Source organism: Pleurodeles waltl, chromosome 1_1 (genome assembly GCF_031143425.1).
Source record: "Pleurodeles waltl isolate 20211129_DDA chromosome 1_1, aPleWal1.hap1.20221129, whole genome shotgun sequence".
Taxonomy (NCBI): Eukaryota; Metazoa; Chordata; class Amphibia; order Caudata; family Salamandridae; genus Pleurodeles; species Pleurodeles waltl.
The window spans coordinates 179,691,879-179,719,452 of record NC_090436.1 but is presented as its reverse complement, the minus strand read 5'-3'; the positions used below and the strand labels follow the sequence as shown (position 1 = coordinate 179,719,452).

The 27,574-nt window shown below is 40.5% G+C and overlaps 1 protein-coding gene across 1 annotated transcript in view; it reads left to right on the top strand.

The window, feature by feature from the left end:
- Positions 1-26,064, top strand: part of ALPK2 (alpha kinase 2) — a 163,276-nt gene extending 137,212 nt beyond the window's left edge. The window contains exons 10-11 of the mRNA XM_069220227.1: positions 5,815-5,863; positions 21,615-26,064. Coding sequence (XP_069076328.1) covers positions 5,815-5,863; positions 21,615-21,822 — 257 coding nt within the window. The 3' untranslated portion in view covers positions 21,823-26,064. The remainder of the gene's footprint in view (positions 1-5,814; positions 5,864-21,614) is intronic.
- Positions 26,065-27,574: the final 1,510 nt, after the last annotated feature.

The window sequence follows — 27,574 nt, the reverse complement described above, 5'->3', positions numbered from 1 at the left end:
CTGGTGTCCCGCACTCACAAAGTCCGGGGAATTTGCCCTGAACGATGTGGGGGCACCTTGGTTAGTGCCAGGGTGCCCATACAATAAGTAACTTGGCACCCAACCTTCACTAAGTGAAGGTTAGACATATAGGTGACTTATAAGTTACTTATGTGCAGTGGTAAATGGCTGTGAAATAACGTGAACGTTATTTCACTCAGGCTGCAGTGGCAGGCCTGTGTAAGAACTGTCAGAGCTCCCTATGGGTGGCAAAAGAAATGCTGCAGTCCATAGGGATCTCCTGGAACTCCCAATACCCTGGGTGGCTCAGTACCATATACAAGGGAATTATATGGGTGTACCAGTATGCCAATGTGAATTGGTAAATTTAGTCACTAGCCTGTTAGTGACAAATCTGGAAAGCAGAGAGAGCATAACCACTGAGGTTCTGATTAGCAGAGCCTCAGTGAGACAGTTAGGCATCACACAGGGAACACATACAGGGCACATACTTATGAGCACTGGGGCCCTGGCTGGCAGGGTCCTAGTGACAAATGGACTAAAACAACATACATACAGTGAAATATGGGGTAACATGCCAGGCAAGATGGTACACCATGGTACAGACAAGCTAACAAAAAGGTGAAGTAGAGTGCTCCCAGAGTGACTGAGTGCCACAGATTGATTTAGCACTTCAATACATCACTTATGTGTTCTCTTAATGAGCGGAAGTAAATGACATGGGCATGTCTTGACGTGGATCCTATTCCCCCTTTGATGTGGTGCCTCATAGACAATATCCAACAGGACTAAAACTTGCATGGGTTTGCTTGTGCTTCTGTTCAGAGGAGACTTGACATAGCTGTTTGGACTGGATCCGTACCTTTTGGGACAGTCCATATCTTTTGACATGCCATGGAAAATGAAATGGTACACTACCCCAGCATCTGAGCATTGCTCTTCATGGAAATTAGTTGGGGCTAAAAAACAGCATGGTGATGATTCAGTGGGTGCAACCTGAACCTCTGCTGCATGACCAAAGGTTTTTGCCGTATAGAGACAGACTTCAGACAAACACTCCAAGGATGGTGAAGTGAGAGAATGGCAAATATTTGCTGAGGTCTTCTGTGCCCAGAGTTGGAGTCTTGAAGATTAGGAAATTCTGGTGTTTCTTCACCGTAGTTATCAAGACTTCCTGTGAAGGATAAGAGTTGATAATGTTGAGGATGTGATGAGAAAATGTGCGTTACTCATAGGGATCTCATAATGGAGGTGGGGAGGGTGTCGCTCCACTAGCCGTGACTTTCGAGGCATTCAATTTAAAGTTGAGGTTCGTTAAGGTGAGTGACTTGAAAGAGTTCCATATGGGATACCCTTGATGCCCCCAAGAAGATTACAGTTGTTTCTTTTTATGACTAGTGTGATGAGCTGTCTCATGTACTGTGACAGTAATACTCAACGCCATCTTTAAAAAAATGCTTTCTGTCAGTGACATCTTTAGAAAAGATGGCATGGAGCTCCCATGGTTGGAAAGGGTGGGTTCCAATGTTTTTCATTTTCCGGGCTTAATAAGGGAGGAGATTGAAGTGAGGTAGTTGCCAGATGGAGAGTGGCAGGATATAAAAAAGGCAAGTATTTACCAAGGGCCACCATTCTCAATGATAGCGACAGTGGTGTAGTGTGTTTAGCCACTTGTGGATGTGGGTGCACTAGGCCAGATATTCGGAGCAGAAACTCTATATTTGTTTATGAGTTTCTGGCGAGGTAATGTTTTCACACTGATTTCACGTGTGTTTCATTAACTATAGAGTGTTGTGCTGCAAATAGTTTAGTTAAATATGTGGGCCATTTATATATAGTTACAGTTTAAATGGTTCGTAGTTTTTCAACCATTCATTCAATAAAAAGGTCAAATAGGATAGAGGGAGACCATAGCTACTCATAAATCTCTGTATGGCATGGAAGGCTGGGCAGATTGTAGGTCCTTGATATTGGCTGTTAACTATGCTGGTGGCATGTTCAGATCCAGTTACCATATGGTAATGAAGGTCATTATGCTATTCAAGAGAACTCTTCAGTTATTTATGTCAAAAGCTGTTGAGATGTCAGGCAAGACCATAAGACATAATGCCATTGTTTATTATGGTAAGCATGTAAACAGCAATATAAAACAAGCATTTTCAATGCAACGGGTCTCGCATTTGCTCGAGTTAGAGCTATTAGCGTTGTAAACTCCTAACTGGACTTTTCTTGCCACACAAATGAAAAGAAAAAGAAACGCAGTGCAATCGTACTATGTAAAATGCAGCACAATTGTGCTGAAATTGAAAACGTCAGAACCGAGCACGATCGTGCTATGTAAACCCCAGCGTGATTGCGCTGCGTGGAAAATAAACCGATAAAGTACTACAGAAACCATGCTGAAAACATCGAGCCTCGTATGTTTTTAGTAGTTTACCGGTGCTGTGTAGGTGGGCTAAACACCGTAAAAGGCCTGACGTATGCATGCCTTTCACAAATGAAAGCAAGCGGATTTTAAAAGGCAAGCCCACAAACCAATGAAAATGACTGACGTGACATGGGCGTGGTTGGAAGACCAAAGAGAGATTACTACAGAGGACAGAGCGCTTTGTGCTCACCCCTAACAAGGCTGCTTCTCAGAACTTCCCACTTATAAACTCTTGATTTACCACTGCAGGGCTGTGAACCTTTTAGAAAAGTCGGCCTTGATGCCAGTAGCTACTGTAGATAATTGAGTTTCTGGAAGGGGTTCATGGTTAGACAGGGTACTTGACTCAATACTGCAGACAGAACTTCCCTGATATGCTTAATTGATGGTTACGTTGAATAAGATTGGATCTAAGGTCCTAAAATTAGTTTGCGTTCTGCCTGTAAAATAGGTAGGTGGTCTTATAGTGGCAGCGGTTCATTGAAGATCACCTAGCAGTTTTTGAGGTTAGTGAGAGCAGATGTTCACCATCCAGTTTAGGACATTACTTATTTTCATCATACATCATACATCACACATCACAACATAATCGTTCGCCCCTCAATTATCCTACCTACTTCTCAGCTTTCCTTCCCACTCTTCTGTCATTCTCTTTACTTCTCCCTCTTCAGTCATCCTCCTTCTTTCCGCAGTTGTCCTCCTTGCTCCTTGAGCTCTATTAATTCTATGTGGATGTGTCACTGTTTTGGGGTTCACATTATGTGTAAAATGTGACAATGTTTAAACTCTTGAACAATTTGCAGTATTTGTTGATAGTTTGAAAAGGATAATGTATTTGCATTAAAGTGTATACAAGAACAGATCAACTTTTTTCACAATTATAATGAATATGGGAGCTGGTTACTTATTTTCTAAGCACATGTTTACTGATTTAAATATTTTGTTAGTTATAGCTGAAAGAATGGCTCAGCAGCTGAACTTTCACATTGAAAAATCTGGCATACAGGCATCATAAGTTTGCATCCTGGCAAGGCAGCCTTATTCTTCTAATTTTCTGAGGTGGGTTAATTGAGAACTCTAAATTAAATAATAGTAACATCTGGGATTTACAGCACTTAGAAATGGCAGAAGTGCTTTATTTAGAGCTATATACAAAGAAAATAAGTTCTCATCTGAGGTGCTGAAGAATCTTTTTAGGTACTTCATGCAGCCGAGGTCCAGGTTGCACCCAGTGAGTCCTCACTGCTCTGTTTTCTTAGCCCGACTAATTTCCATGAAGAGCAATGCCTAGACGCTGGGGTAGTTTACCATTTTCAATGTCAAATCAAAGGCCATTCCCTTACCCAGTTGTGTACAGCACTTCATTGCTTTCCAGCTGTGATGTGATACCTAGGTTCCAATATATACATTGATAAAGTACAAAATGGCTCAGCGTCCTGCCAAAAGCTCCCTATATAAGAAGAGTTATTGAATGTTTTGTTGCAACCATAGATGATATGATATTTCGCCAACCTCAACTATAGCAATAAGGCTACATTTGCTAATTTTGGTATCATTCTGGCACTCCCCTTTGTCTTTGTATCCCATCTATAAAGGACCTACCCTGAAATGTGTGCTACATCCAAGGCTCCCATAATTATTTAAGTGGGCTTGTGTAATACGATCCAAGCTAAAAAGCAATGGTGTACTTTACTGTAAAGGTGGGTTCATGAGGGGGGATTCAGAGAAGGGACAGTGGAAGTAGGAATAAAGTGGATTGATGAGTGAGGCTAGTGGAAAGTAGTCAGGGGTAGGAGATGGTGCAACATGAGCTCTGTTGTCAGGAACTTTGGAGAATCCGTCCTGGAGTAAAAAAGAGGGCTAAAGCGGTGTGTTGGGATCATCCTTCAGATAGATATAGCAGCTGGAAGATTACACAGGGAAAAACTGTTGCTTGAAGAGTAGTGTCTGCTTCTCTTTGTTGAAGCGGTAGAGATCCATTGGACTTAAGTTATAGGCTTGACTGTATCCCTATGTACAGTCTGATGTTCTTAAGCACCATAAAAGGGACCTTTGTTCCTTTATAAATATACTTGTAGGATAGAGCAGTCACTTAGGACCCTATTACGAGTTTGGCAGATGGGATAGCCTGTCTGCCAAACTCCCAACAGGGTGGCCGCCGCCTATGCAGCGACCTCCCCTCCGTAGTAATTAAGAATTTCCTGCTAGGTCAGTGGGCGGAAACTCAGGTGCTGTAGCATGCAGGGTGCACCCTCACAATGCCCATCACCCTCACAATGTTCACTGTCTGCCCCTCCACTGCTCCAATGCCAAACGCTGGCAGAGAATGGGGTCGTAACCCCCAAGGCAGCGCTGCTTGCAGCACTTCCCTGGCGGATTAGGACCACCACCATCCCCAGACCGCTGGTATCTGAGATCCTGGTGGACCTAGCACTTCCCTGGCAGTCCAACCACCAGGGTTAAATGTGCTGCTCAGACCACTGCATTGCCGTCTATAGACTGCCACACGCGGGATCAGGCCCTTAGTTCATAATCGTGTGGTTTCAATTGCTAGGATTTAGTTCACGTGGATCAAGTGGCCCCAAACAGTACACAAAGCCTTCACCACAGAAAAACTGTGTCAATCAAACCAGCGACAATGGTGACAGTGATACAAAATCTGCTTTCATTGGAAACTCCCTTTGTCCTGATGTGACTTCAGGGGTTGGTGTTTGTAGCTGACTTTCTTGTAATGAGAATGATCCATTCTCGTAGCTTTATGGTCCCCTCTTCCCCATAGGAGAAACCATTGTACTAGCTATACAAACATTGGCTGCCAGTTTGGCTTTGTCAATGCTTGTTTTATTTTGACATGGTTTTTGCGGAACTTTATTGTTGGGGAAGCTGTCAGGTCCTCATCAATCTTAAACAAAAGAAAACAAATGGTTAAAAGATACATTTTTTTGGACTCAAAAACCACACACTGCTGTAGTAGTAGTCCCTCCCTTTGTGTGTGGATATGTTCCCTGAAAAAGGGAAGAATACCGTCCCTCCCCGTGAAGATAGCCGATGGCTGTAGTGGGTTGACCCATTGCCTCATATTGTATGCTGTAGTGGGTGCAAAAAAAATATGAATGACGCAACAGACCAATAGACAAAGAGGGCTGGCAGAAAGTTTGTAGAAGTAGTATATTTATATATCTAATTTTGGTAAAATCAGACGGTTAACGCAAGACCTATTAGAATCTTGAGTTTGAAAATACAGTAAATGTACGTTGTTGCAAATGCATTGTTTGATGAACTAACTTGTTAGGAAAATTTGCAAAGTCGTGCACAAAAGAAATGCCTTTGTTCCCAAGCAGCGGAGTTCCCAGATGAGATGTAAAACTCTGTTTTCCTTCCTGTAGGTGTAGGAATGAAGCTCACTGACGTTGGCATAGCAACACTGGCCAAAGGGTAAGTACAAACTGATCAGGCGAAACAGCCATCTGTGCTCTCCCACTACTGAACGCTGAACTGTATGCAAACACGCACTGTAATTGACAAATGTGACTTCAAGATGCATTACCATTCATGAGATTTCTAATTATTTCTCCTGCTGAATGTTTGACACATTTATAGGCATTCAGATTTATTCTGGTATTTATTTTCCCTTTGAGCGAAAATTGAGCATAGAGTGGATAAGTGAGCATAGCTTTATTTTTCAGGTTCTGCATTTATGTCATGGACTGAAGAAATCATACTACGAATCATGAAACGTACTGTAAAGATGAGATGGCTCACTTGTTTCATGAATATGTTTACCTATTTTTATATTATTTAATGTCACATAGCGCTCTGCGTGGCTTTCCGGAGCCTTAATTAATGCCTAACAATTCATATCATACTTCGCTATAGCTTATTATATATCAATGCAAAGACCTAAGATATTTCTCGAGATGCCCAACAGCTTGCATCACTCAGTGTCCTGCTAATGCTGCGAAATGCCAGTACCAGGGTGACCTACTAACCTCCACACTTCTACAGATGTGATAAATTGGACGACAACATGTCATTCAAAGCTGAAAGAATAGCTTTGCTGTGCTAGTATTTTTTTTTCTTTAAATATGTATCAAATTACTAAACATTCTGACAATGGGCTCTTTTAAAAAATTGATACTCAGTGCCACCATGTGGTGGACTCTCCTAAATATGTGCCGGTGTTGAAAAATAAGTGGCGATGCCAAGGACTGGCACACACCGGCACACATTAATCACTGCTGGTACAGGCATCCCTGCCAAGTACCATTCATCAGGGGTTAGACTAATGCATTGTCGTTCAGGTGTCTGTTCCATTGCACTGAAATGCATTAGTCATGCATTATAGCGCCTCAGGGTCCACGACAAGTGAGTGCACAGTCGTGCCTGACTGCATGCTCTGCTTCTTTCTAGCAACATAGTTGCTGCATTTTCCAGGCGGTGTCTCAGGCAGGATGTTTAGAAAGTCCTACCCCGGCCCTACCCACCACAGCGCACCTGACTATGTAGATTGTCACCTCCCGTGCAGGGGCCCAGGTGGAATGCAGAAATGATCACCTGCCCTCCACATGTTTTGGGGGGGTTTGGCAGGGCACACAGATTCTTGCGTTCCAGGCAAGCACCGCACTGTTTTTAAAAGGCGGGCACTCGCTGACCAGCCTGCTGGACTCTATGCCGGCAGCGACACTAGCTCCTAGCTCAGCTCTGAAGCAACAGACAGTTGATGGGAATGTCTTGCAGCAGTGCACCGTGCCGGGACAGAGCCTTCTCTGGGTTGCCTACTACAGCATTACTGGCAATGTCAGACCATCAGCAGTGAAACGTGTGAATGCCAGATGCACTTCACTCTGCCATGTCGATTTGCCGCAGCCAGTACTCTTAGCGCCTGAAGAGACAACCTCTGCCTACCTACCACTATCCCGATGCCAGTACCAGACAGCAGCATTGGCGCAATTTATAGGAGAGAGCACAGCAGTCCCAGTCAACCACACAGGCAGCTTCACCTTTTCCCAGCTGTAAGTGGCCAGTATTAGTCCAGGGGGTAAGCTGTGGTGCAGAGCACTATAATAGTCCAAAGTGGCCAGTCCAGCCCTGGTGGTCTAGCCTTCATATTGTTGTGGTGGGGGAGGAGTGTAAGTGCAGACTGAGCAGCATTGCTGCAGAATTTGGTACCCCAGTTGGTTGCCAATCCAGGCCTTGTCTGGACCACCTTATTACTGTGGTGGCGAGGAGCGGTCAATATAAGTGCAGAGCACCTGCTAGCCTCGTTGGCAGTGTGGCAAGTCCAGCCCTGGAGGCTATCATTGTGGTGGGGAGTATAATTTAAGTTACTCATGAGGTGACATTTGTGGCATTGGATGTCTTAGGCTGTGAGTGTTAGATGGCACCAAGAAATGTAATGGGGGCAACCCTCAGCTACTGCATATTGTGCCCATAATGTAGTTTGTAACACTTTTGAACCCTCAACAATTTGCGCGCTGGGATTTCTTAGTTTTCTCTTTTTCTATCATATGGAATGGTCATACAAATCCCTGCATGCAAAGTACCCCTGGCTAAAAAAAATATATATATATATATATATATATATATATATATATACAGATGACTTGTGATAATGTCTAGGCATATTTTTGAAAGAGATAGTGGACTCCTTCCTCACTGCACTACTGGAGTTTGAGGAGCTGCATGGCACCCCTGATGTTGAGGATGATGAATTGGTGAAAAAATACACTTTGAAACCTCATTGGTTAATAAAGTTACTTCAGAAGTCTATGTGTGTAACCAGAGAATAAAAAAACTGAATCCTGGTTGGCTCAAGGGAAATAGTGGTTTATGTATTATAGTGCTACGAGGCCCAGCCTGTGACTGAAAGCTCTGTGAATATACCAGTCATTATTTTAAAACTGTATTATACACAGTATAAGATAGCCTGCCACAAAATGTGCTGACATGGTGTTTAAAATAAAACAAGGGCTTTGAATATATATACATTTAGTTATACTAAATCAGACTGCTCTGCAGGGGTCTTAAAGCAGTTTCAAGATCACTTCAGAGCTTCTTGTTGCTTCAAAAGGGAATCATTTCTGATATTTCGTGCTTAGTTTTACTTACCAGAAAGTGTAATTCTAAATGTCACACATTTGGTCATTAAATGTCAGCCATAAGTACAGTGAAACCATGAAAATGTCACAAAAAATAAGTCTGAAAAATTGGCAGCTATGCACAGGACATATGGCAAGACAGCGACCGGGCAACCCCTCCTGTCCTTGCCCCCTCAGTGGATCTGTCACACTCTTTCAGTTATAATCCACCCTGTTATTCCCAACTTCCTCAACCAGTAAATACCCAGCCCCTATCACTGCCATAACCTGCCTCCAACAGCAATTGCTATCCTCTCATTACACTGTATTCACAATACTCTGCTATGTAGCTAGCTTTGAGGTATGTAAAGCCACAGATGTATATACATATGCACATATGACATTAAATATTCTGACTCAATCTTGTTTTTTACTGCACAATAAATGTCAAAATTCCTCACTACTTGTGAAAAAACGTAAATTGCAATAACTGGAAAGATAGGTGTTTTAATACTTACCTGGGTGTAACAATGTGTCTGTGACCTACAACCTCAGCAACAGCTGTTTTAGACAAGATCAGTGGATGGATAGAAAAAAATCAGGCCTAGCCTACTTGGGGGCAGATATGGTTTAAACCTCCTTGACTGAGGAATTACCACATGGGACCAAAGTGTTTGGTTGTAGATCCGTACTGGCCCCCAATTCTGGAAGGTTTGTTATGTACATTTACTTGCTTTTAGCAGCAACACCAAGGGACAGCGATGGTTCTCGCCCAGAAGCAACACGGAGAAAGAGTACACAAGGAAAAATGTTTGCAAAGACGTGCACTCTAGACTAGAGCTTAAACAAAAATAAAAAATATCGCCTGATCAAGGGAACAGTGGAAGGACACAAGTATTGGGCCATGCTCTGGGGAGGTGACAACACTTGAAGCAAAGTGAATACTGCATGCGCCAATTTTTAAAAACCAAATAAGGGTATCAATGAAGCCAACCAGTGGTAAGCATTGGATGGCCTTTAAAGCCCCTTGGAAAAAAGGTCTCACAAGCAACAGCAAGTGCGCTATCTCAACCGAAACCTAATAAACACAAATTTGCAGCAATCTAAATTTAATTTCTCTGTTGTTGAGATATGCTTTCCTTTACACCCCGCTGCCACCCCAGGAACACATTTACTTTTGCCTTTGAGAGGTGTACATTTGCAATCTTCTGCAGGATGGGAATCTTAACAGCAAGGGGTATGAGAATACCCACAAAGTTACAAGTTTGTTAGGCTTCACTTGCTTTTGAAGGAAAGTCCCAACCAAAAAAGGCCCACAAACCCGCCCCTAATCTTAAATTTACAATTAGGAAAAGGGACACCACACTGGCAGAGTTTCCAACTTTGCAAATGATTTTTGCGACGATAGATATGCCAATCCTAAATATGGGAACTACGATTGGAAATGAACCCTCACATGTGGCTTTTGCTACACAACTAAGGTGAACTCAGGCAGACATTTGTAATTTACCCACAGGTTCAAATATATAGTTTTGCAGCGCACTGTAAGCAGCCTAAATCTCAGGGGGGTTTTCAATGCATTTTTACTTCCGTTGAACTTCTATTGTATCACGTTCTTAGATTTGTTTCCTAATTGGCTACATTTTATTGTAAGTAAAATAGTTTAACTTTATAACTGAATAATAAAATTACATGCTTTCAATATTAGACTCTCATTATCATCTTATTGAAGAAACGAGACCTTAGGCTTTTAATTACTTGAAAGCAAAGTTTGGAATCTGGTGAATAGGAATTAATGAGGGTTATTATCAAAACCATTGCTGAAAACTAGCTTGATCAGAACTGTGACTCTCTGCAAAGAGGAGATGTAGCAATAAATGGAAGGAGCACATTACTTGTGGCGCCTTAAGTCAAAAGCATTGAAACAATAGCACCTTTCCACACCTGCCTGTTCTACCCTTGTCTTTAAAGACCAGCATGCACTGAAGTGCTCAGAGATTTATTTTAGCCTTGTGAACTAACATTTTTGTTCAATATTATTTGGGCACAGGCTTAATCAAACAAACCAGAAAAATGCATGTCGAGCAAAACAAACCCAGCCTATTGTAAACAACCAAAGAATCTTAAATTCAGATTTGTAGTGGCTTTGAACTCTTCCGTCCTTTAAACCTACATCTCTCTGTGCATTGTAATAAGAGCCACACCATACATAAACAAGCACTGGCAAATCAATAGGTTTTTTGCAAAACTGTTATCAGTCTACAAATATTGGTTAATAGCTCTAAAAGCAAAAATGGCATTTGGTTTTTGAGGGTAAAGTAGACCTCAGTGAAGCAAGGTCGTGTTTCATCATTTTTGTTTGGCCAGCTTACCATTCGTAAAACAATCCAAAACCTTTTAAAGCTAGAAAAAAATAGATTCATACAGTTCGGTATCTGTTTCACAGTCCCTGTGCTTCCCATGAGGTTCACTGGCCTTGTCTGGCTCCAGGCTGGGACACTAATGCGTTTGCAGCGATCAGCTTATTAAGATATCAAACTTCAATCCTTTAGCGGAAGATGCTGATGAAGAGTCAACCTACATCCGCAGCACCAATCCCCAGACAGATATTTAGAGAAGCAAACTCTTAGGTGCATGAGTAATTCACATCTTTACTTTTCTTCAGCTGAGTGCACAGTGCAGGATGAAAATAACCCTGATCACTTTGTTTTCTGTGGAGTTGGTTTAGACAAAGAAGACACCACTTAATGCCCGGGAGAATAGAATACCATGTTGTCTATTCACGCAGATGCATGTGCACATGTAGATTTACTCATGTGTAAATGAACTGCTACATCCAATAGTTATCTTAGACTTTTTAGCTATTCATCATATCTGAGTATAAATTTACAGTGTCTAAAGTTCCCAATTACGTTTTTAGTTTTCACAATTTCTGAGTGCAAATTTACAATGAGAAAGTTGCTACTAGACGCGGACTTATATGTCTCCACCCCTCAAAAGTGGTTGTGGAGTCTCCTGGAAGTTAGTACCAGTAACTTTTCACGAGACCAGAGATCGCCCATGCTAAAGTACAGTGAAAAATAATAAAATGTAATAACTATTCAAACAAAATAGTAAAAATATTTTTAAGTAAAATAAAGATATAAATGAATTTAAAATAATTATTATTACCTAGAATCAAAAAGGTAACACCAGCTGAACTCATCAAATTTAATAAATAAATAACTAAATAAAATGTATTATTTTGAAGTGTAATTTCATTATTTAAAACATACTATTTAAAAATCTCAGCTTCTGTAATTGTTGTATTTAAATATTTAGTAAATATTATTAAAAGTTATTGTTTAAGCCATTTAAATTATTTTTAACATTTTTGGTTAAAAACTTATTTAGATATTTTCAAATAAAATTAAATATTCAAACTTGAAAATGCACTCATTCATATATTAGTTTATTTAATGAAAAAATTGATTGACAATAACTTTAAAAATAACTGCAAACACTATGGCCCATATTTATACTTTTTTTGGGCTGCATTTGCACCGCTTTTTGACGCAAAAGCGGCGCAAACTTACAAACTACAATTGTATTTTGTAAGTTTGTGCCGCTTTTGCGTAAAAAAATGACGCAAATGCAGCGCTAAAAAAGTATAAATATGGGCCTATATATATAAAACTAAATATATATGTGTATATATACACATATGAGGTGTGTGTGTGTGTGTGCGTGTGTGTGTGTATATCTATATATCTCTATATATATATATTTATATATATATATATATAGAGATATATAGATATATATATTTCAATATAGTTTATTTTGTTTAGCACTATCCTTTTCTCCACAGTTTTTAATAGGAGTGTTTTGCAGTACATGTGAGTGGCCATGTGAATTGCTGGACTTATCCAAAGCTGTACTGAAGAACATTTACCATAGCTTCATAGCCCACTGTAGCAGGCTATACTAGCCATCAAAGGCCCGCTCAAGTGTTAAAGGCCCGAGCCAAGCGAGGGCCTTTAATAACCTGTATAGCACATCCATAATGCTATTAGAAAATTCTGCCACTAGAGAGCAAATAAAACAAAGGCCTTATGGAGCCCGAATGGATTGAAATCCCCTCGGCTCAGCCCTAGAGGTTAGAATGCTCTAATTACTAAAACAAAGGCCTCACAGAGCCTGAGTGGGTTAAATCCCCTTGGCTCCATGAGGCCTTTATTCACAGCAACAGCTGAGAATGACAACATTGGAATGTTGGAGCTCTGGGCTTCTACCAGCCATTAGAAGCCCAGAGCACTCCATTGTTGGCGCTCCCAAAATTCCAATGTTCTAATATTGTTTGGGGCCCTTTTTGACTGTAACAATAGAACTGCAAGTTGTGAATAGAAATGGGCTTACTCTTTTGTGGGTGGGTATTTGTATATGCATATGCCTCCCTTGCCCCCAAAGCCCCTTCTTACCCCTCCATAATCCCCTACCATTTAGTAGTAGAAAGTTCCTATTTTCCAGCCACTCCCCCAGTTCCACCCACATTTACTACTAAAACATATACCTACATGCGCAAAGACTTCTGCAACTAGGGCAGAGACCTCTGCATAGAAAAGAAAGCAGAGGCGGAGCTCTCCGCCCCTAGGTTTCTGAGTATTGTTTTGTACTATTATAGTACCACTAAACATACTATAAAGGTCAGTTTATGAATCAGCCCCTGTGATTCAAATGGATGCTACTTTATTAATACAATTGTAGGCTGTTTCCTTATGGTACCACCTCACAAATGGCCACACAAAGATGCCAGACTGCTGCAGATGACCTACAAAATATATTTGTTGTTAGGGGAAAGAAAGTACGCAAATAAAAAATGTAGTTTTGCTTTGGGAGTGAAAATCCTTGCAGCATCCAGGCCATGTTGGCAGGCAGAGAAGGATTAGAAAAGGTAATCCCTCTCTATCTTCTTCTGTATTACCATGGGGTGATGTGAGTTGTGCCAGGTACTCCAGGGGCTCAACTTTCCTCATGGGATCAATAGGACATTTGTTTATGATATTTTTAGATTTATGTGTAATGAATATCTGTCACGTTTCATAAAATGTAAAGTGCACTATTGACCCTTCCTCATGAGGGTATCGGTAAAGCAATGGCACAGACCCAGCAATTGGAAGCATGGCCGCTCCCAAAGATGTGACAGTCAGAAGAGATGTTTTTAACTGTGGAAATATGATGATAAACCAGTGCAGAGTGAATAAACCATTAAAGAGAATGCATAGTCATGACATGCAGCATTTTTGTTCAACTCAAAGTAATGGACCTATGTTTTGGGGCTGTTTGCAGAAGATCACAGCAGTTGTAATCTGTACAATAAACCCTAGTCCATATGCTCCTGTCATAGGTCATTTATTACTCATCTGTGGATACATGAACATCTTTTATGCATTTGTGATTCTGATCTGCAGACATTTCTTGATTACTTTGCAGAAATCTTCAATACTCCAATTACCCTTTTCCTTAGCAGTACTTACTATGGGCCTGATTACAACTTTTGCGAAGGGGGTTAATCCGTCCTAAATGTGATGGATATCCCACCCACCATATTACGAGTTCCATAGGATATAATGGACTCGTAATACGGCGGGTGGTATATCCGTCACATTTCGGACAGATTAACCCCCTCCTCCAAAGTTGTAATCAGGCCCTATATGAGGTGCCACCTCCCACTTTCAGGTATCACATGACTGAGCAAAAAATTAAACAAACTATAATATCCCTCCCTTCTTAGCCTTCCCCCTCCTTGAGTCCATGCCTCACCTGGGGAACAAATTCAGGGATGGCCCTAAACACTTCCTGTCATCCTCCTGCCTGGTGGAATCGAGGTAAAGATTGGGAAAGGATTAAGGGTTGTTAATACTGGGATGAAAAAATGATCTTGTGCTTGTCCCACAACCCAGTACTTACTATAAGCAGATATGAGGACTGATACAGAACAAAAGACCAAAGTCCTTATTGATACATCACATTTAGTATTTGTAATAGAAATTTGCTAAATACATTGGAAAATAAAGATCTTTATCTAGCGGTGGCTGTCACTAGTACTCTAGATCCAAATTCTATAGATTGTTGACTCCCAACTGCTATTCTATAGTCAGAAGCAACCATAGAAGGGATCCCCTAGGTGGCTGCCCTGTACATGTCCAGGATAGAGGCACCACAGACTTCAACCCAGGATGCAGCCATCCGTTGAGTAGGCCTGACCTGAGTTGAACCTGAAAGAGTATGTCCTTGGGGAAGATATGCCATGTAGGTAACAGTCATTTCCCATCAACGTACGGTAGAGCAAGAGTCCTTCCCTAAAGGTACCAAAACATAAAAAAAGTTCCTCACATTTGGCGTGATTCACAAAGGTAAACGTAAAGCAAAAGTCTAAGTTTAGACAATAAGCCTAAACTTAGACTAAAGGTCTAACTTTACTACCAGTAAAGTTAGACTTTTGGTCTAAGTTTGGACTTTTTGTCTAAACTTCGTCTTAAAGACTAAACTTAGACCAAAAGTCTAACTTTACTATAAGTAAAGTTAGACTTTAGGTCTAAACTTAGACTTTTGGTCTAAGTTTACCTTTGTGAATCGGGCCCATTGTCTGTAATCATGTGACCTAGTTACAAAAATCTGATTAGCTCTGACTGCATCCATTTTATTACTGGACTCCTCTTCGATGAAAGCAGGAGAAGGGACGAGTGAAGATAGGCTAATCACCTTTTGGCATAAGTCAGTACCCAGATACAAAACTAGTTTGTCTAGAAAGATTTGCCAATACAAGGGTCTAACTGACAAGGAATCCAGTCTACGAGCTGAGGTTACAGTCACAAGAAAAAACACCTTGCATGTTAGATCCTTAAGGTTACTAGCGACCTGTGAACTAAAGCGGACACCCATGAAGGATCAGATGGCTTGAGTGAAGGTCGTAGAAGAGAAAATCTTCTCAATAGCCTATTGACCAGTGATTCCATTTTAGCAAGGCCCCCCCAAGGGGATGTGATTGCTGACCATTGGACACACATTGTGGATATCACTAACCCCTGGTCAAAGCTTGTAAGAAATGAAAGGGCCACTTTGGATTACAAACTGAAGGAATAAAGGATCTATCAGACCACCAAGAGGAAATTGATGACCAGTTATAATCATAGATTCATCTGCTAAATTTACAATGGGTTTCCTGTGCTGAAACTACAACAGGAGAAAACAGGCCAAGCAACCAGACCTATAGACGCCTCCTGTGACACAACAACTAAAGCAGCAGAGGGCTGTACAGGTAACATGGGTATAAAGGAAAAATACATTCTGTTACCAGCCCATAGTTGGTCATTGAAAACCAGCCCATTCTTGGTCAGAAGGGACCCACACAAATGAGACCCACTTTCTTCCTTTGAAGGTGAGCCAATAAGTTTGCTGTTAGGGGAAAGAAAGGGGCAGCTTAAAGGGGGCGGCGAGGCCAGGGGTATTTTAGAGTATCCACACTAAGGCTGCTTCCTCTGGGATTCTAGACAGAAAACATGGAAGACCATTATATTCAGAACTGGCAAACTGCTGTACTTGAGGAGTCCTAGGGTAAGATTTAAAAAAATCACAGGTTTGTGATTTCCTAATAGCGAATTTTAGCGATTCGATATTAGGAAATTGCAAACTGCGATGTACAACAGAGTGTTTAACACTGTTAGTGATTCCCAGTGGGTTGCAAATGGACCTGCCTCATCAATTTTCATGAGGCAGGTTGCAATTTGCGACCCATTGTGAATGGGTACAATCACAAGGATGGTTGCCTGCTGGGGTCAGCAGACCACCATGTCTGTGATTCCTTTGTCAATAAAGCAGTTTTTGTTTGTAATGCATCCCATTTTTCTTAAAGAAAACGGGATGCGTTACAAAAAGAAAAATTACAAGTTTTCCTCTCACTTTTTATGAGTAGGCAGTGGTCCATGGCAGGATTTGCACATACTGGTTTTCCATACTGCAGATAGACTGAATCCACGTCAGGGGCAGAAGGCAGACCCTGAGTTGGGGGAAGGCTGTGGCATCTCACATCTCTGAATCGCCTCCATTGCTTCATTAAAATGTACCCCTCTGTCTTTACTTCATTTGCTATTTTACTTTGTTTTTGTGGGCTGAGCAACACCATAACTTATGACATGACTCTGTCGAATATGATATAATGTACTTTTGTTTAATTTAGTTTTAAGATCAGTATGAATGCAATTAAAATTAAGTAAAACAGAGGTATGTTTAATGTTGCAATTATGTAACTTTGTATTTAATTATAATTAAACGAGTTTACTTCAATATTAGTTAGTTAGTTACTATTTAAAGAATTAAATATAATTAAAGATTTAACTAAAATAAGGTTAGGTTTAGCATTATTGCAAGAATAACGTGTGCAATTATTTAATTCAAGTTATGATTCAAATGATCTTAATTTAGTAAATGTAAGTATACATTTAATTGTTTATGTGGTTAGGGTTAGCATTCGGAGTACTTTGAGGTTAATAATATATTAGACTTTTTAAACAAGATGGTTGAGATTCACATTCATATTAATGAATGAAAATAAATAATTGAATTGAAAAGGTCTCACCTTCTCAGTATCAGTATAACACCGAAATACAGCAGTAAGCAACAGAAAGGTGACCAGTTGACCTCTGAGAAGGAAATTCAACTCTTGGTAACAAGTGTTGACACATTTTTAATGACTTTTTATATATTTGAGCTAGGAACACATTTTTTGGTTAAATTCTGCAGGTTATGCAACAGATGATGTATTATGTGAGAAAAGTGGTAAATTCATAATTATGCAGAAAATACCACATCTGCAAAATTGCATAATTACAGTGGCCCACTTATAGTTTCGGCACTACTGGCAGCTATGTTTCTTGTGAAGATGTGGTAAGGGTGATTCATAAAAGCATGTATGAGTATAGGAAGTAGTATTACCGGAGTATTTGTTTACATACTCATAAGTATGTTTGTGATTCAGCCCCCAAACATCCAACCCCCTATTAAGTAAAAGTGCAAAGAATATAGAGCCCTTTCTGGTTGTACTAATCAAATATGAATTTTCACATTTTATTCCCATTTTTAATATTTTCAGGCCGATTCTTAAAGGCGTGTAAGAGTACGTAAAATAGCCTTATCGGAGAACTACTTCACATACTCCTACACGCCATTGAGAATTTGCCTCAGTCAGTGTATTTATTTAGAGTGAGTAAAATATGGGTGTACACCAAGTTACAAGCAAGTACATTATTGTAAAAGCTTTTCAATAGTATTCTTGTTGAAAACGGGGGTGCCACTGAGCCTTATGTTCATTTGTAGAGTGGTGCACACTGCTACCTCATTATATGATAGCTAGGGACTACATTTGAATTAAGAACATGGAAGGAACTCGGTCATCCATTTCTTTTAAACATTTAGCAACAAGATAAGAAAAAGGCAATGCTAGCTCCCTAGCACGCAAACCATACCTATGTCAAAGGTCAATGGTAGCACCGTAGCTCACAAACTTTACCTATGGAAAACAAAAAACTGGCTCCCTAGCACACAAACTCTGCCTAGGAAAAATGCTATGCTGACTCTCTGGTGCCCAAACTGGGCCCATGGAAAAGACAATGCTAGCTCCCAAATACACAAACTGTACCTCTGAAAAAGGCAATGCTAGCTCCCAAATACACAAACTGTACCTCTGAAAAAGGCAATGCTAGCTCTCTAGCACACAAACGGTGCCCATGGAAAAGGAAATGCTACCTCCCTAACACACACTGTACCTATTGAAAAGGCAATGCGACCTTCTTAGCACACACACACTGTACCTATGGAAAAGGCAATGCTAGCTTTCTAGCACACAAACGTTTGCCATGAAAAAGGCAATGCTAGCTCCCTAGCAACTTAACTGTACCTATGGAAAAGGCAATGCTAGCTCCCTAGCACACATACTGCACCTATAGAAAAGGCAATGCTAGCTCCCCAGCACACACAATGTACCTATGGAAAAGGCAATGCTAGCTCTCTAGCACACTAACTGTACCTATGGAAAAGGCAATGTTAGCTCCCTAGCACACCCACTGTACCTATGGAATATTCATTGCTAGCTCTCTAACACACAAACTTTGCCTATCATACATCTGTCAGTCCACGAGCAACATAGTTATGAACTCTTAAAAATACCTATGTGGAGAGTAAGTAACCATGTTTTCAGGCACATCTATATAATAGTATGTTATCACACTTCCTACGGGCATTGACTATACAGTTATTGCCTATGGCATGCTACGAGTGCGGCAAAAAGCACTTGGTTGAGTCATGGGAATTGAGAGATAGAATTGTGCATCATGAATAATTGATTAAATTTATGCAGCCCCGGGCCTTTGCAAATAAATTCTACTGCTTCATTAAGCATTAGCTCTTAATGCAGCACTAATTAAGTTACCCATGTATAAACAAGCTGCAGAGTAAGAGGGGTGCGGGCCGAAAGGGACAAACAGAGAGGAGAGTGAAGGGAGTAGCATAGAGAAAATGTACTGTGTTTAGTGTATCAAAATCTGCAAACGTCACCTGCTCGCCAGAGATTGTTGAAGGAATCCAGTAACCTGAGATTCCTGCTCCCGGGAAATGGAAGAGGTTTGCAGCAGATGTATCTTTCCATGCCAGCCAGTTGTGCACGACAAGGATCAAATGGCCCCATAGCCAATGTTTCGATTAGATATTCCTACCAGATAATCATATGTCCCGCACCTAGAATAGCTTGGCTCAAGAATGAGGAAGCAACACAAAGATCACTTATGCAGGATAAACCAGTCCTCTGACACTTCCAACATAACCAGTCATAGGCTGAAAATTACTGCAGTTTATGATGTTTTCGAAGGCCCAGCTCCTGTGCAACGACTTGTAAGCGTGGGTGTTGCAGTTAAAGGTTAGATGGAGTTTTCTGCACCCGATAATCACTGAGTGCATTAAAGTCCAAAAGACAGGATTAACATTTTGGCAGATCAAACCTGCTGAAATTTAGGGGCATATTTACAAGCCCCTAGCGCCACTGGAACGTCACTTTTTGTGACACTCCGGTGGCGCTGTGCTCTGCACCGTATTTACAAGGAAGCGCTAAGCCACTTTTTGTGGCTTAAGGCCTCCTTGTAAATATGGGTCCCTCTGAGGCAGTTTTCTGTGGCAGAGGGGCGTGCAATGGGTGTTGCTGTGGATATCCCACTGCAACACCCCTTGCTCTTGACGCTGCCCCAGATTTACAAGGAATCGTAAATCTGAGGCAGTGCCAAAAAGTAACACCACCCCAGGGGTGGCGGCAGCATGGTGCAACAAGGAGAAATACTTTTATTTCTCCTCGTTTTTGCTTTTTTCATGTATGTTGCATTCTGCAACACACATAGGAAGAGCAAAACGCCAAGAATGATTATTTGCAGGAACGTGTTCCTTCCTTCACATAAACAATCTTTCAATAATGACAATTTATTAATTCTTTGCGTGCTGCCTTCTGCAGCAAACATAGAAGTGCCAAATCACCATTGTAGATTGTTAATGTACAGAAAAAGACACTTTCCCCACATAAACAATCATCCCACTAACGCAGACAGCCTTGCACTTTAGTGCAAGCATGCCACCGTTGGCAGCTGAATTTAGCGCCAGCACTAGAGGAAACACAGGGGTGCGCTGTATTTTTGAAAATACAGCGCACCCCTGCATTTCAGAACTGAGGCAGCACAGCGCTGCCAATTTTGGCGCAGCTCCTTGTAAATCTGGCTCTTAATGTTTGAAAAAGGTCCTAAAAAGTCTAGAACGTGAAGTAGGCACCAAAATATCCATTTTGCTCCACATTACTGGGCTGAACATGGAACCAGCAATAATTTTCACACTTTTTAAATTTTGATCCCCATGGGATAAAATTTTAACAGGAGCTCTATTTCTCACATTCCCTACTGGACCACTCGTAATGAGACACTAAGGCCCATATTTATAGCTTTTAGCACCGCATTTGCATCACTTTTTTACGCAAAAGCGGCGCAAACGTACAAAATACAATTGTATTTTGTAAGTTTGTAAGTTTGCGCCGCTTTCATGTAAAAAAATGACGCAAATGCGGCGCTAAAAAAGTATAAATATGGGCCTAAATGTCACTTGGTCTGGACAGCCTGAAGAGAAAACAGAGGGAATTCCACAATCGATCTGCCGCCTCGGCAGAATTCACAGAACCCCAGGATCTTAAAGATGATTGGGTCTTTCATGATCGAACAATGTGCCTTTATTAATAAAATTATGGAAACTGATTATAACAAGTATTGCAAAGCCAACAGATCTTGCTTTAGTGTGCTAAGTCATGCAACTAAGACATGCACAAATACACCCAGACTATTTCTGGTATATTTGTGTGTAACTTGTCCCTTTCTGTTCCTCCTAGGTCTGTAGCCTTTTTTATTCCTCAGGCTAGAAAAAGCATGCAGCTGCGGGCGTTTGGGGACGAGAAAGGTGTTGATTGATAAAGATTTAAAACATCTTGATAGAAGAGGTTGTTCCAAGTTGGAATTTCACAGCCTCTTGCAGCCAAGGGATTCTAAAAGTACCTTTACTATTCCTGCTAGCCGCACCCCTGAGAGTGTCTAACCTAGTCATCTGTAATCTCAACTCAGGTTTTTTTTTTTACAGGGCTCTGCAATTGACATATTTGTTTCCTGTGTCCCCTGTAGATCCCAACAGCCAGGAACATTTGATTCTTTATTTGTGCAATCACAGCTGCAGTACAACCATGCATTGTTTTCAAATGTCCTCATGTAAAACCATTAACCTCTGCAGGTCAAACTTTCGTCAAAAATTGTAATGTTGGAAGTATGCCAGAATCGACTTCTCAGGGCCTCCTGGGAAGGATTCAGCACAATAGAAAGCAGATAAAAAGAAATCAAACACATCTTGCAATAAAAAATAATAATTGTTTTGCTTATAACATCTTCATTTCCTAGTAACCAGTTAGATATTACAGTTGTAAAATGTGTGAAAGATCCTTGCGCCCTAAAAAATACACAACAGAAGCCATTTTACTTGAAGTTTATTTTATTTCTTTTTTCTAGGTATAAAGGTTTCAAAGGCAACTGCTCCATTTCCTTCATCGAACAATTTAAAGCTCTCCACCTTTGCAATAAATATTGTGAAATGATGGGGCTACAGTCTTTGCAAAAACAGAATAAACCTGCTGCAGTGAAGACGAAAGCACCATCGAATTCCTCAGCTACTTCAAGAAAAACAGGGGCTGGTGCCAAGACGAAAGGCAAAAGATAACATTATGCCCACCCCCTGCAGGCTTCTGTACATAGCAATTCTTCTGTACATATATTTTTCTACAAAAATGTGACTATATATATACTTTGATAATGCATCTATGCTATGCGATTTTTGAGTCTTGACCTTCCGGTGCCTTTTTTGAGGTTTCTTTGGTCCCAGGGAGGAGATGCACGTCTTTTTTTAAAGATTGGGGACTGTGTATGCGATGTGCTGTTCTCCTGCGGTTCCCATTCTTGGAGAGGAAGGGGAGAAACATCCACAGAACTAGAGCCCCATTTACACCGCAGCACTCTGTGGAGAATTGGGGGAGAGACCCATTACGCTGCTTCCACTTTTCTCGTCTGCTTTGCATAGAGAGGATCTGGATGGATGAAAAAGCTGTAGCAGAGGCTCTATGTGGATTCGTCAAAATAACAGTGACACTAGAAGTGATATAATGCACCTTTTTCACCCTGATGACATCACAGAGTTGGTTGCCCTCTTGTCACAGGCATAGCCCTCAACAGCTTCATATTTGCTGATGAAAGGTGACAGAAGGGCAAGGAGGGAACAATGCAGAAAGCAAGCATGGCTGCTGCATTTCTGAGCCCTTTGACTAGGGGCAGGGCTAGCGGCACCACACTGCAAGCAATTACTGAACCTCTCTCTCTCCTTAATTAATGTCTCCCCCTAATTAATGTTCATGGCTACCATCAAGTTCAGATCACCACCAATTTTTTAGGTGCCTTTCTCACTATTTTTAAACAAAATGTTCAAAATGGAACCCGGGAGAGGGATTGAGGTCAGACAAACCTATGAAAATGAGCCACGATATGTGTCACTTTAAGATACCGCTCTTACGGAAAATGGTGAAAAACTCCAATCCAGTGGCCTCCATTATTGCCTCCTTTTGTCTATACATATCGATGTTTCCATGCCTTTCGTGGTTATGTACATAGCACCATGACAGGGTTATGCAAGGACTTTTTCGCTCCTGAAAAATTCTATGACAAATTTACATTCATTAGTGACAAACATTTATCCAGCCATTGGCCTCTATATCAACGGTTTGCACTAGCTTTTGGCATATCTAATGCTGCTAAATATGTATTTAATTGCTATGGCATTATTTATTAACAGTTTGGATAACTGTCATGCTTACTAATGCGCACCATCTGCTGTGGCCTCCTCCTTATTTCACACCAAGTTGTTTTCAAAGGGCAACAGCATGTTAGTCTTTGGCCTTATTTTGTATTTACGTTCTTGCACTAACATAGCAGAATACAGCAATTTATGAAGGATTCTCGGTTAAATTATTGGTATATTTATAGGAATAAACTATGTGTCAGATATAGAACAGTATCAAAAGTTTTTATGGCCAGTGCCCCTCTTTAACATAGCAGATGTTAATGACAAGCTAGGTGATTCAATGGGACTAATCAATATTGTATTTATTTGCTTTTTCTGTACTGTTAACTAGACCATTGCTAGGATGTCTGAGCTTTGTGCATAGTTGGAGAAAGCAAAATAGTCTATGGGGGACGTGGAGGTGACTCGTGCTAACCATGTCCTGATGCTAGAATATGGCTGGTATAAGCCTCTATAGGCTTATGGCCTCATTGAGAGAGGTGGCCGGATGTGTCTTGGTTGAGAGGAAGGATCAGATTTTAAGAGTGCTGCCAGAGAAATAACTCTTCATCGTATGCCTTACTTCTACTTGAGATTTTTGAATCATAAAGGTGATCTTCCTTTTGAGGCATAGTTAAAATATTACTATTTGCAAAATGCGAAATTAGCTTGTTTCGAAAACTAGTAACCTCAAAAGATATTCAATCTGTTTTGCTGGAGAGAGTCATCTGAAAAGTAAAAAGCACGTTTTATTTTCGTATTAATTTAAAATATGCATGGTCAAGAAGCCTGATGTGGGTCCTTCCAACATCACAAAATGTGGTCTGCAGTGATGGTACCCTCTGAGCCTATCACCGAGTGTCATCCTAAAGGGATGCCTTCTTTGCTTTTAGTTTGCTTTTGGGCATATTGCTGTGCACTTTCAGTCTAATCTGTATCAGAGTGGGACCATGCTGTTGCACTTTGACTGCCAGCCCTTTGTTGCATCAGTGAGCTGGAACACCAGTTTCTCTCTGGCTAATTCTCTTTGCAGTAGCTGCAATTGTCATCCACAGGAGCTTGACTCACCATGGAGTCCTACGCAGCTTTCTCGCTTTTTCTGTTTGTTGGGACTACATCTACCATGCTTATCGATGATGGCACAGGGGTAAGGGAATATCCTGCATGTTCCTAATTTGACAGCTCAGCTTATGTGTTGATCTTTTGTTGTTTCACTCTTTAGCTATTACATTCTTGTCTAGCCTCCTTTGCACAAGTGTTCCATGGGTATTGAAGCAAGTAGTAGTTATGCTGTCTCATACGTCTAAATTAGATTGTTCCATTTAGGAAAATTGAAGACACATTTCCAAATTTCCAACCAGCATGGAGTGTCTATTAACAAAGATGCTGCACTCATTACTTGAAGGCTATACATTCCTGGGTCCTAGTGAGTCTGGTTTCTATTCCCAGCATAAAAGGGAAACATCACTTCATGATCAGCATAATGGCTAAATAGTAGCTGAATGTTGTCATATGGTTGGATCAGTCACGGGATGTGACATGGGAGACTGTAACACAGTTGGCGGTTCCAGCTTCAGCATCCTAAGTGAGATGAATTCCTTTCCATGGTATTTGTCATTATCAGCAGGTTTCTGCAAAGCTCATACATGCTCCCGATTCTTTTCAACATATGTACTCAGCTGGCAGCTGGAATCAGCTACTCTACGTTTTACCTTGGATTCAGTGGTGATCTCTTTGTGCTGTTTGATAGAATGAGTGCTTAGATTGATAATGCATCCCTGTGAGTCAAGTTCAGCATCTGAGAGACTGCAGCACAGCATTTACTCAATTCATGCAAGCTTAGGTAGAGCAAGGTCTGAAATTTTTGATGATAAGATCTCTAAGCTGTAAAATGTTGACACCCAGACCATTGAAAACAACTTATTTATTGAAACTGCTGTGAGGAAATAAACAAACAACCTCAAATTTTCGAGCTGCTTTAAATTCTTCAAGCCGTCAAACTTAGGCTTTTCTCTTGTCCTACATCAGTTGTAAAGCCCTATGTGTGGGCTTTCCCAAACTGTCAGCATATGACCCACAAATACTCCAGAACAGAGCCTTATTGGCCAGTTACATGCTGAAGACCATGGTTCATACTTAACCAGCTCTCAATTGGCTGCATGTGACTGTATATTTAGAGGTGGATAGGCGTGGTGATCTCTGTGGTCCATCAACCCTGACATAAGAGTTGTGTTCTGGGTAGATCGTGATACTCCGTCTCAGTTTAGGTTCAGTTTTTTCTCTGTTGTATCATATAAAGATAATTTGTCTTCAGTTCCTTTCTTCCTTCATCTAGGACTCAGTCTTTTGGAACACTTTTTTTAAGAGTCATTTAGCCATCATTTAGCCGTCTTGGTCTACTGACATTCTGGGTTGCTCATGCTTAGTATCTCTATGAAGTAGCTGCATGTGTCGCAGTAGAAGACGTACTAATCTAAGTGAGAATTCATATTTCTATCTAAGTTGAAGCTAATCATCCACTTGTTGGGGTAGGACTAGTCAAAACATTAGAAATCAGATGGCATAAGATTGGTGAATTAATTTTAATGGTATAATCGCTTGCTGCACACAGAAAAATACACAGAAAAAAACCACATATCATGTACTATAAAGTATGTTACGTTATGCGTATGATGCTTTATTGTGGAAGTTATTAGACAGTTTGTTGCAGCTAACCACATCCTAATATTTAATCTATTTGACTTTATGTTTTTAAAGAATCTACTGAGTAAATATATGTAACCAGTGTATATTTTCAGTTGTTTCTAATTTGTCCTAAGGAATGTCTTCTTGCAGTTTGCCAGATAAATACAGTACAATGCTGTGATGTTAAGAATGTGATTGTTCGGTGCAAATGTTTACAATATGTTAAAAGTTGTTTATAATTGATATTTGTATGGGAATGTCACATATGACTTGATCTGAAATTATAATTGAAAGTTTAACTTATTTTTTGCAAGTTTTTGGAAAAAATATCTGATTTGTGATGAAAACGTTTAAACACCACAAATTGTGTGGTAAATTGCATGCAAACCTTGGAATTGTTAAGACTATTCATAACGCTTTTGTTATCTAATAAAACATAATTTTGTATTTGCTTATAGTATAATTCGTTTATTTAATAATTAATGAGGTGCACCCCGACACTACCACTTCCTCACAGGATAACCTATCACGAGTCAGCCTACCTATCCTCTGATTTTATGAGCCTGATACAGGTGGACACAGGAAATCAACGAACCTTTCGCTCAGCTCCCTGAAGAAGGTTCCTATGAGCAAAATGTTCAAAATCCCAAATTGTATTAAAAAATATAGTGCAGCTATTCACAGTGCAAGTAGAAAAGCAGCTGCAACAGCTCAGACTTTGTCAAAATTCTTATACACTATTAAAATATATCACAAATTACAGACATAATTGTCACTATGTGACGTCCTTGTTTCTATGGCATTATAATTTTATTTGCTTGAATACAGCAGATAAGTATAGGTTTTGTGTTATGAGCTACTTGCATTGTTTGAGTGACAATAAATTAAATAATCTTACTGTGTTATTATAATATTTAATGTTAGGGGTAGTTCAGCCAGTTATTGATGTTTCCTTGAAAAACAAAGCCTAGATGGATGTAAGAAAATCAAACCATAATTTTGTTTTTCTAAAAAAAAATGTACAAATGGAAAAAAGATTTAAGGAGATGAAAGATGAAAAGGACGCCCCTTAAACTGTACTGATGTCAGCAATTAGTTGTGCTCGTAATAAATAAATACTAAATAAATGTTGCTGAGTTTAGGTATTGCTGGGCTTCAGCAATACCTAAACTCATACTTCTTAATACAAATTGTCATTTGTAAACTGCACTCCCACTTTTAAATTGCAATATATAGGGCCTAGATGTACAAGGCCGTAGCACCACCGGAGCATCACTTTTTGTGCCTCTCCGGTGGCGCTGTGCAATGCCCCGCATTCACAAGGTGACGCTAAGCTGCTTTTTGTGGGTTAATGTCACCTTGTAAATATGGGTCCCTCTGATGAAGTTTTCTGCATAAGAGGGGCATGCAATGGGTGTTGCTGTGGGCTTTCCACCGCAACACCCATAGCCTTTGATGCTGCCTCAAATTTACTAGAAGGTATAAATCTGTGGCAGGGCCAACAACTGACGCCACCCCACGGGTGCTGTTAGCATGGCACAACAAGGAGGAATACTTTTATTCCTCCTCATTTTTTACTTTTTCCATATGTGCTGCATTCTGCAGCAGACATACAAAGAGCAAAAGGCCCTGAATGATTGTTTATGTGCAGGAAGGTGCTCCTTCCTGCACATAAACAATCATTCAATAATGACCATTTGCCACTTAGAGTTGCCAAATCACCATTGTAGATTGTTTATGTGCATGAAGAGACACCTTCCTGCACATAAACAATCAATCCCCTCAACGCAGGCACCCTTGCACTGTAGTGCAAGCATGCCTGCATTGGCGCTAGGCAGCTACATTTAGCACTGCTTGGTGCAGCGGAAAACACAGGGGTGTGCCATATTTGAGTAAATATGGCAACTCCCTGCCTTTCTAAAGTGACGCAGTGCTGCAAACTATGGCACAGCACTGC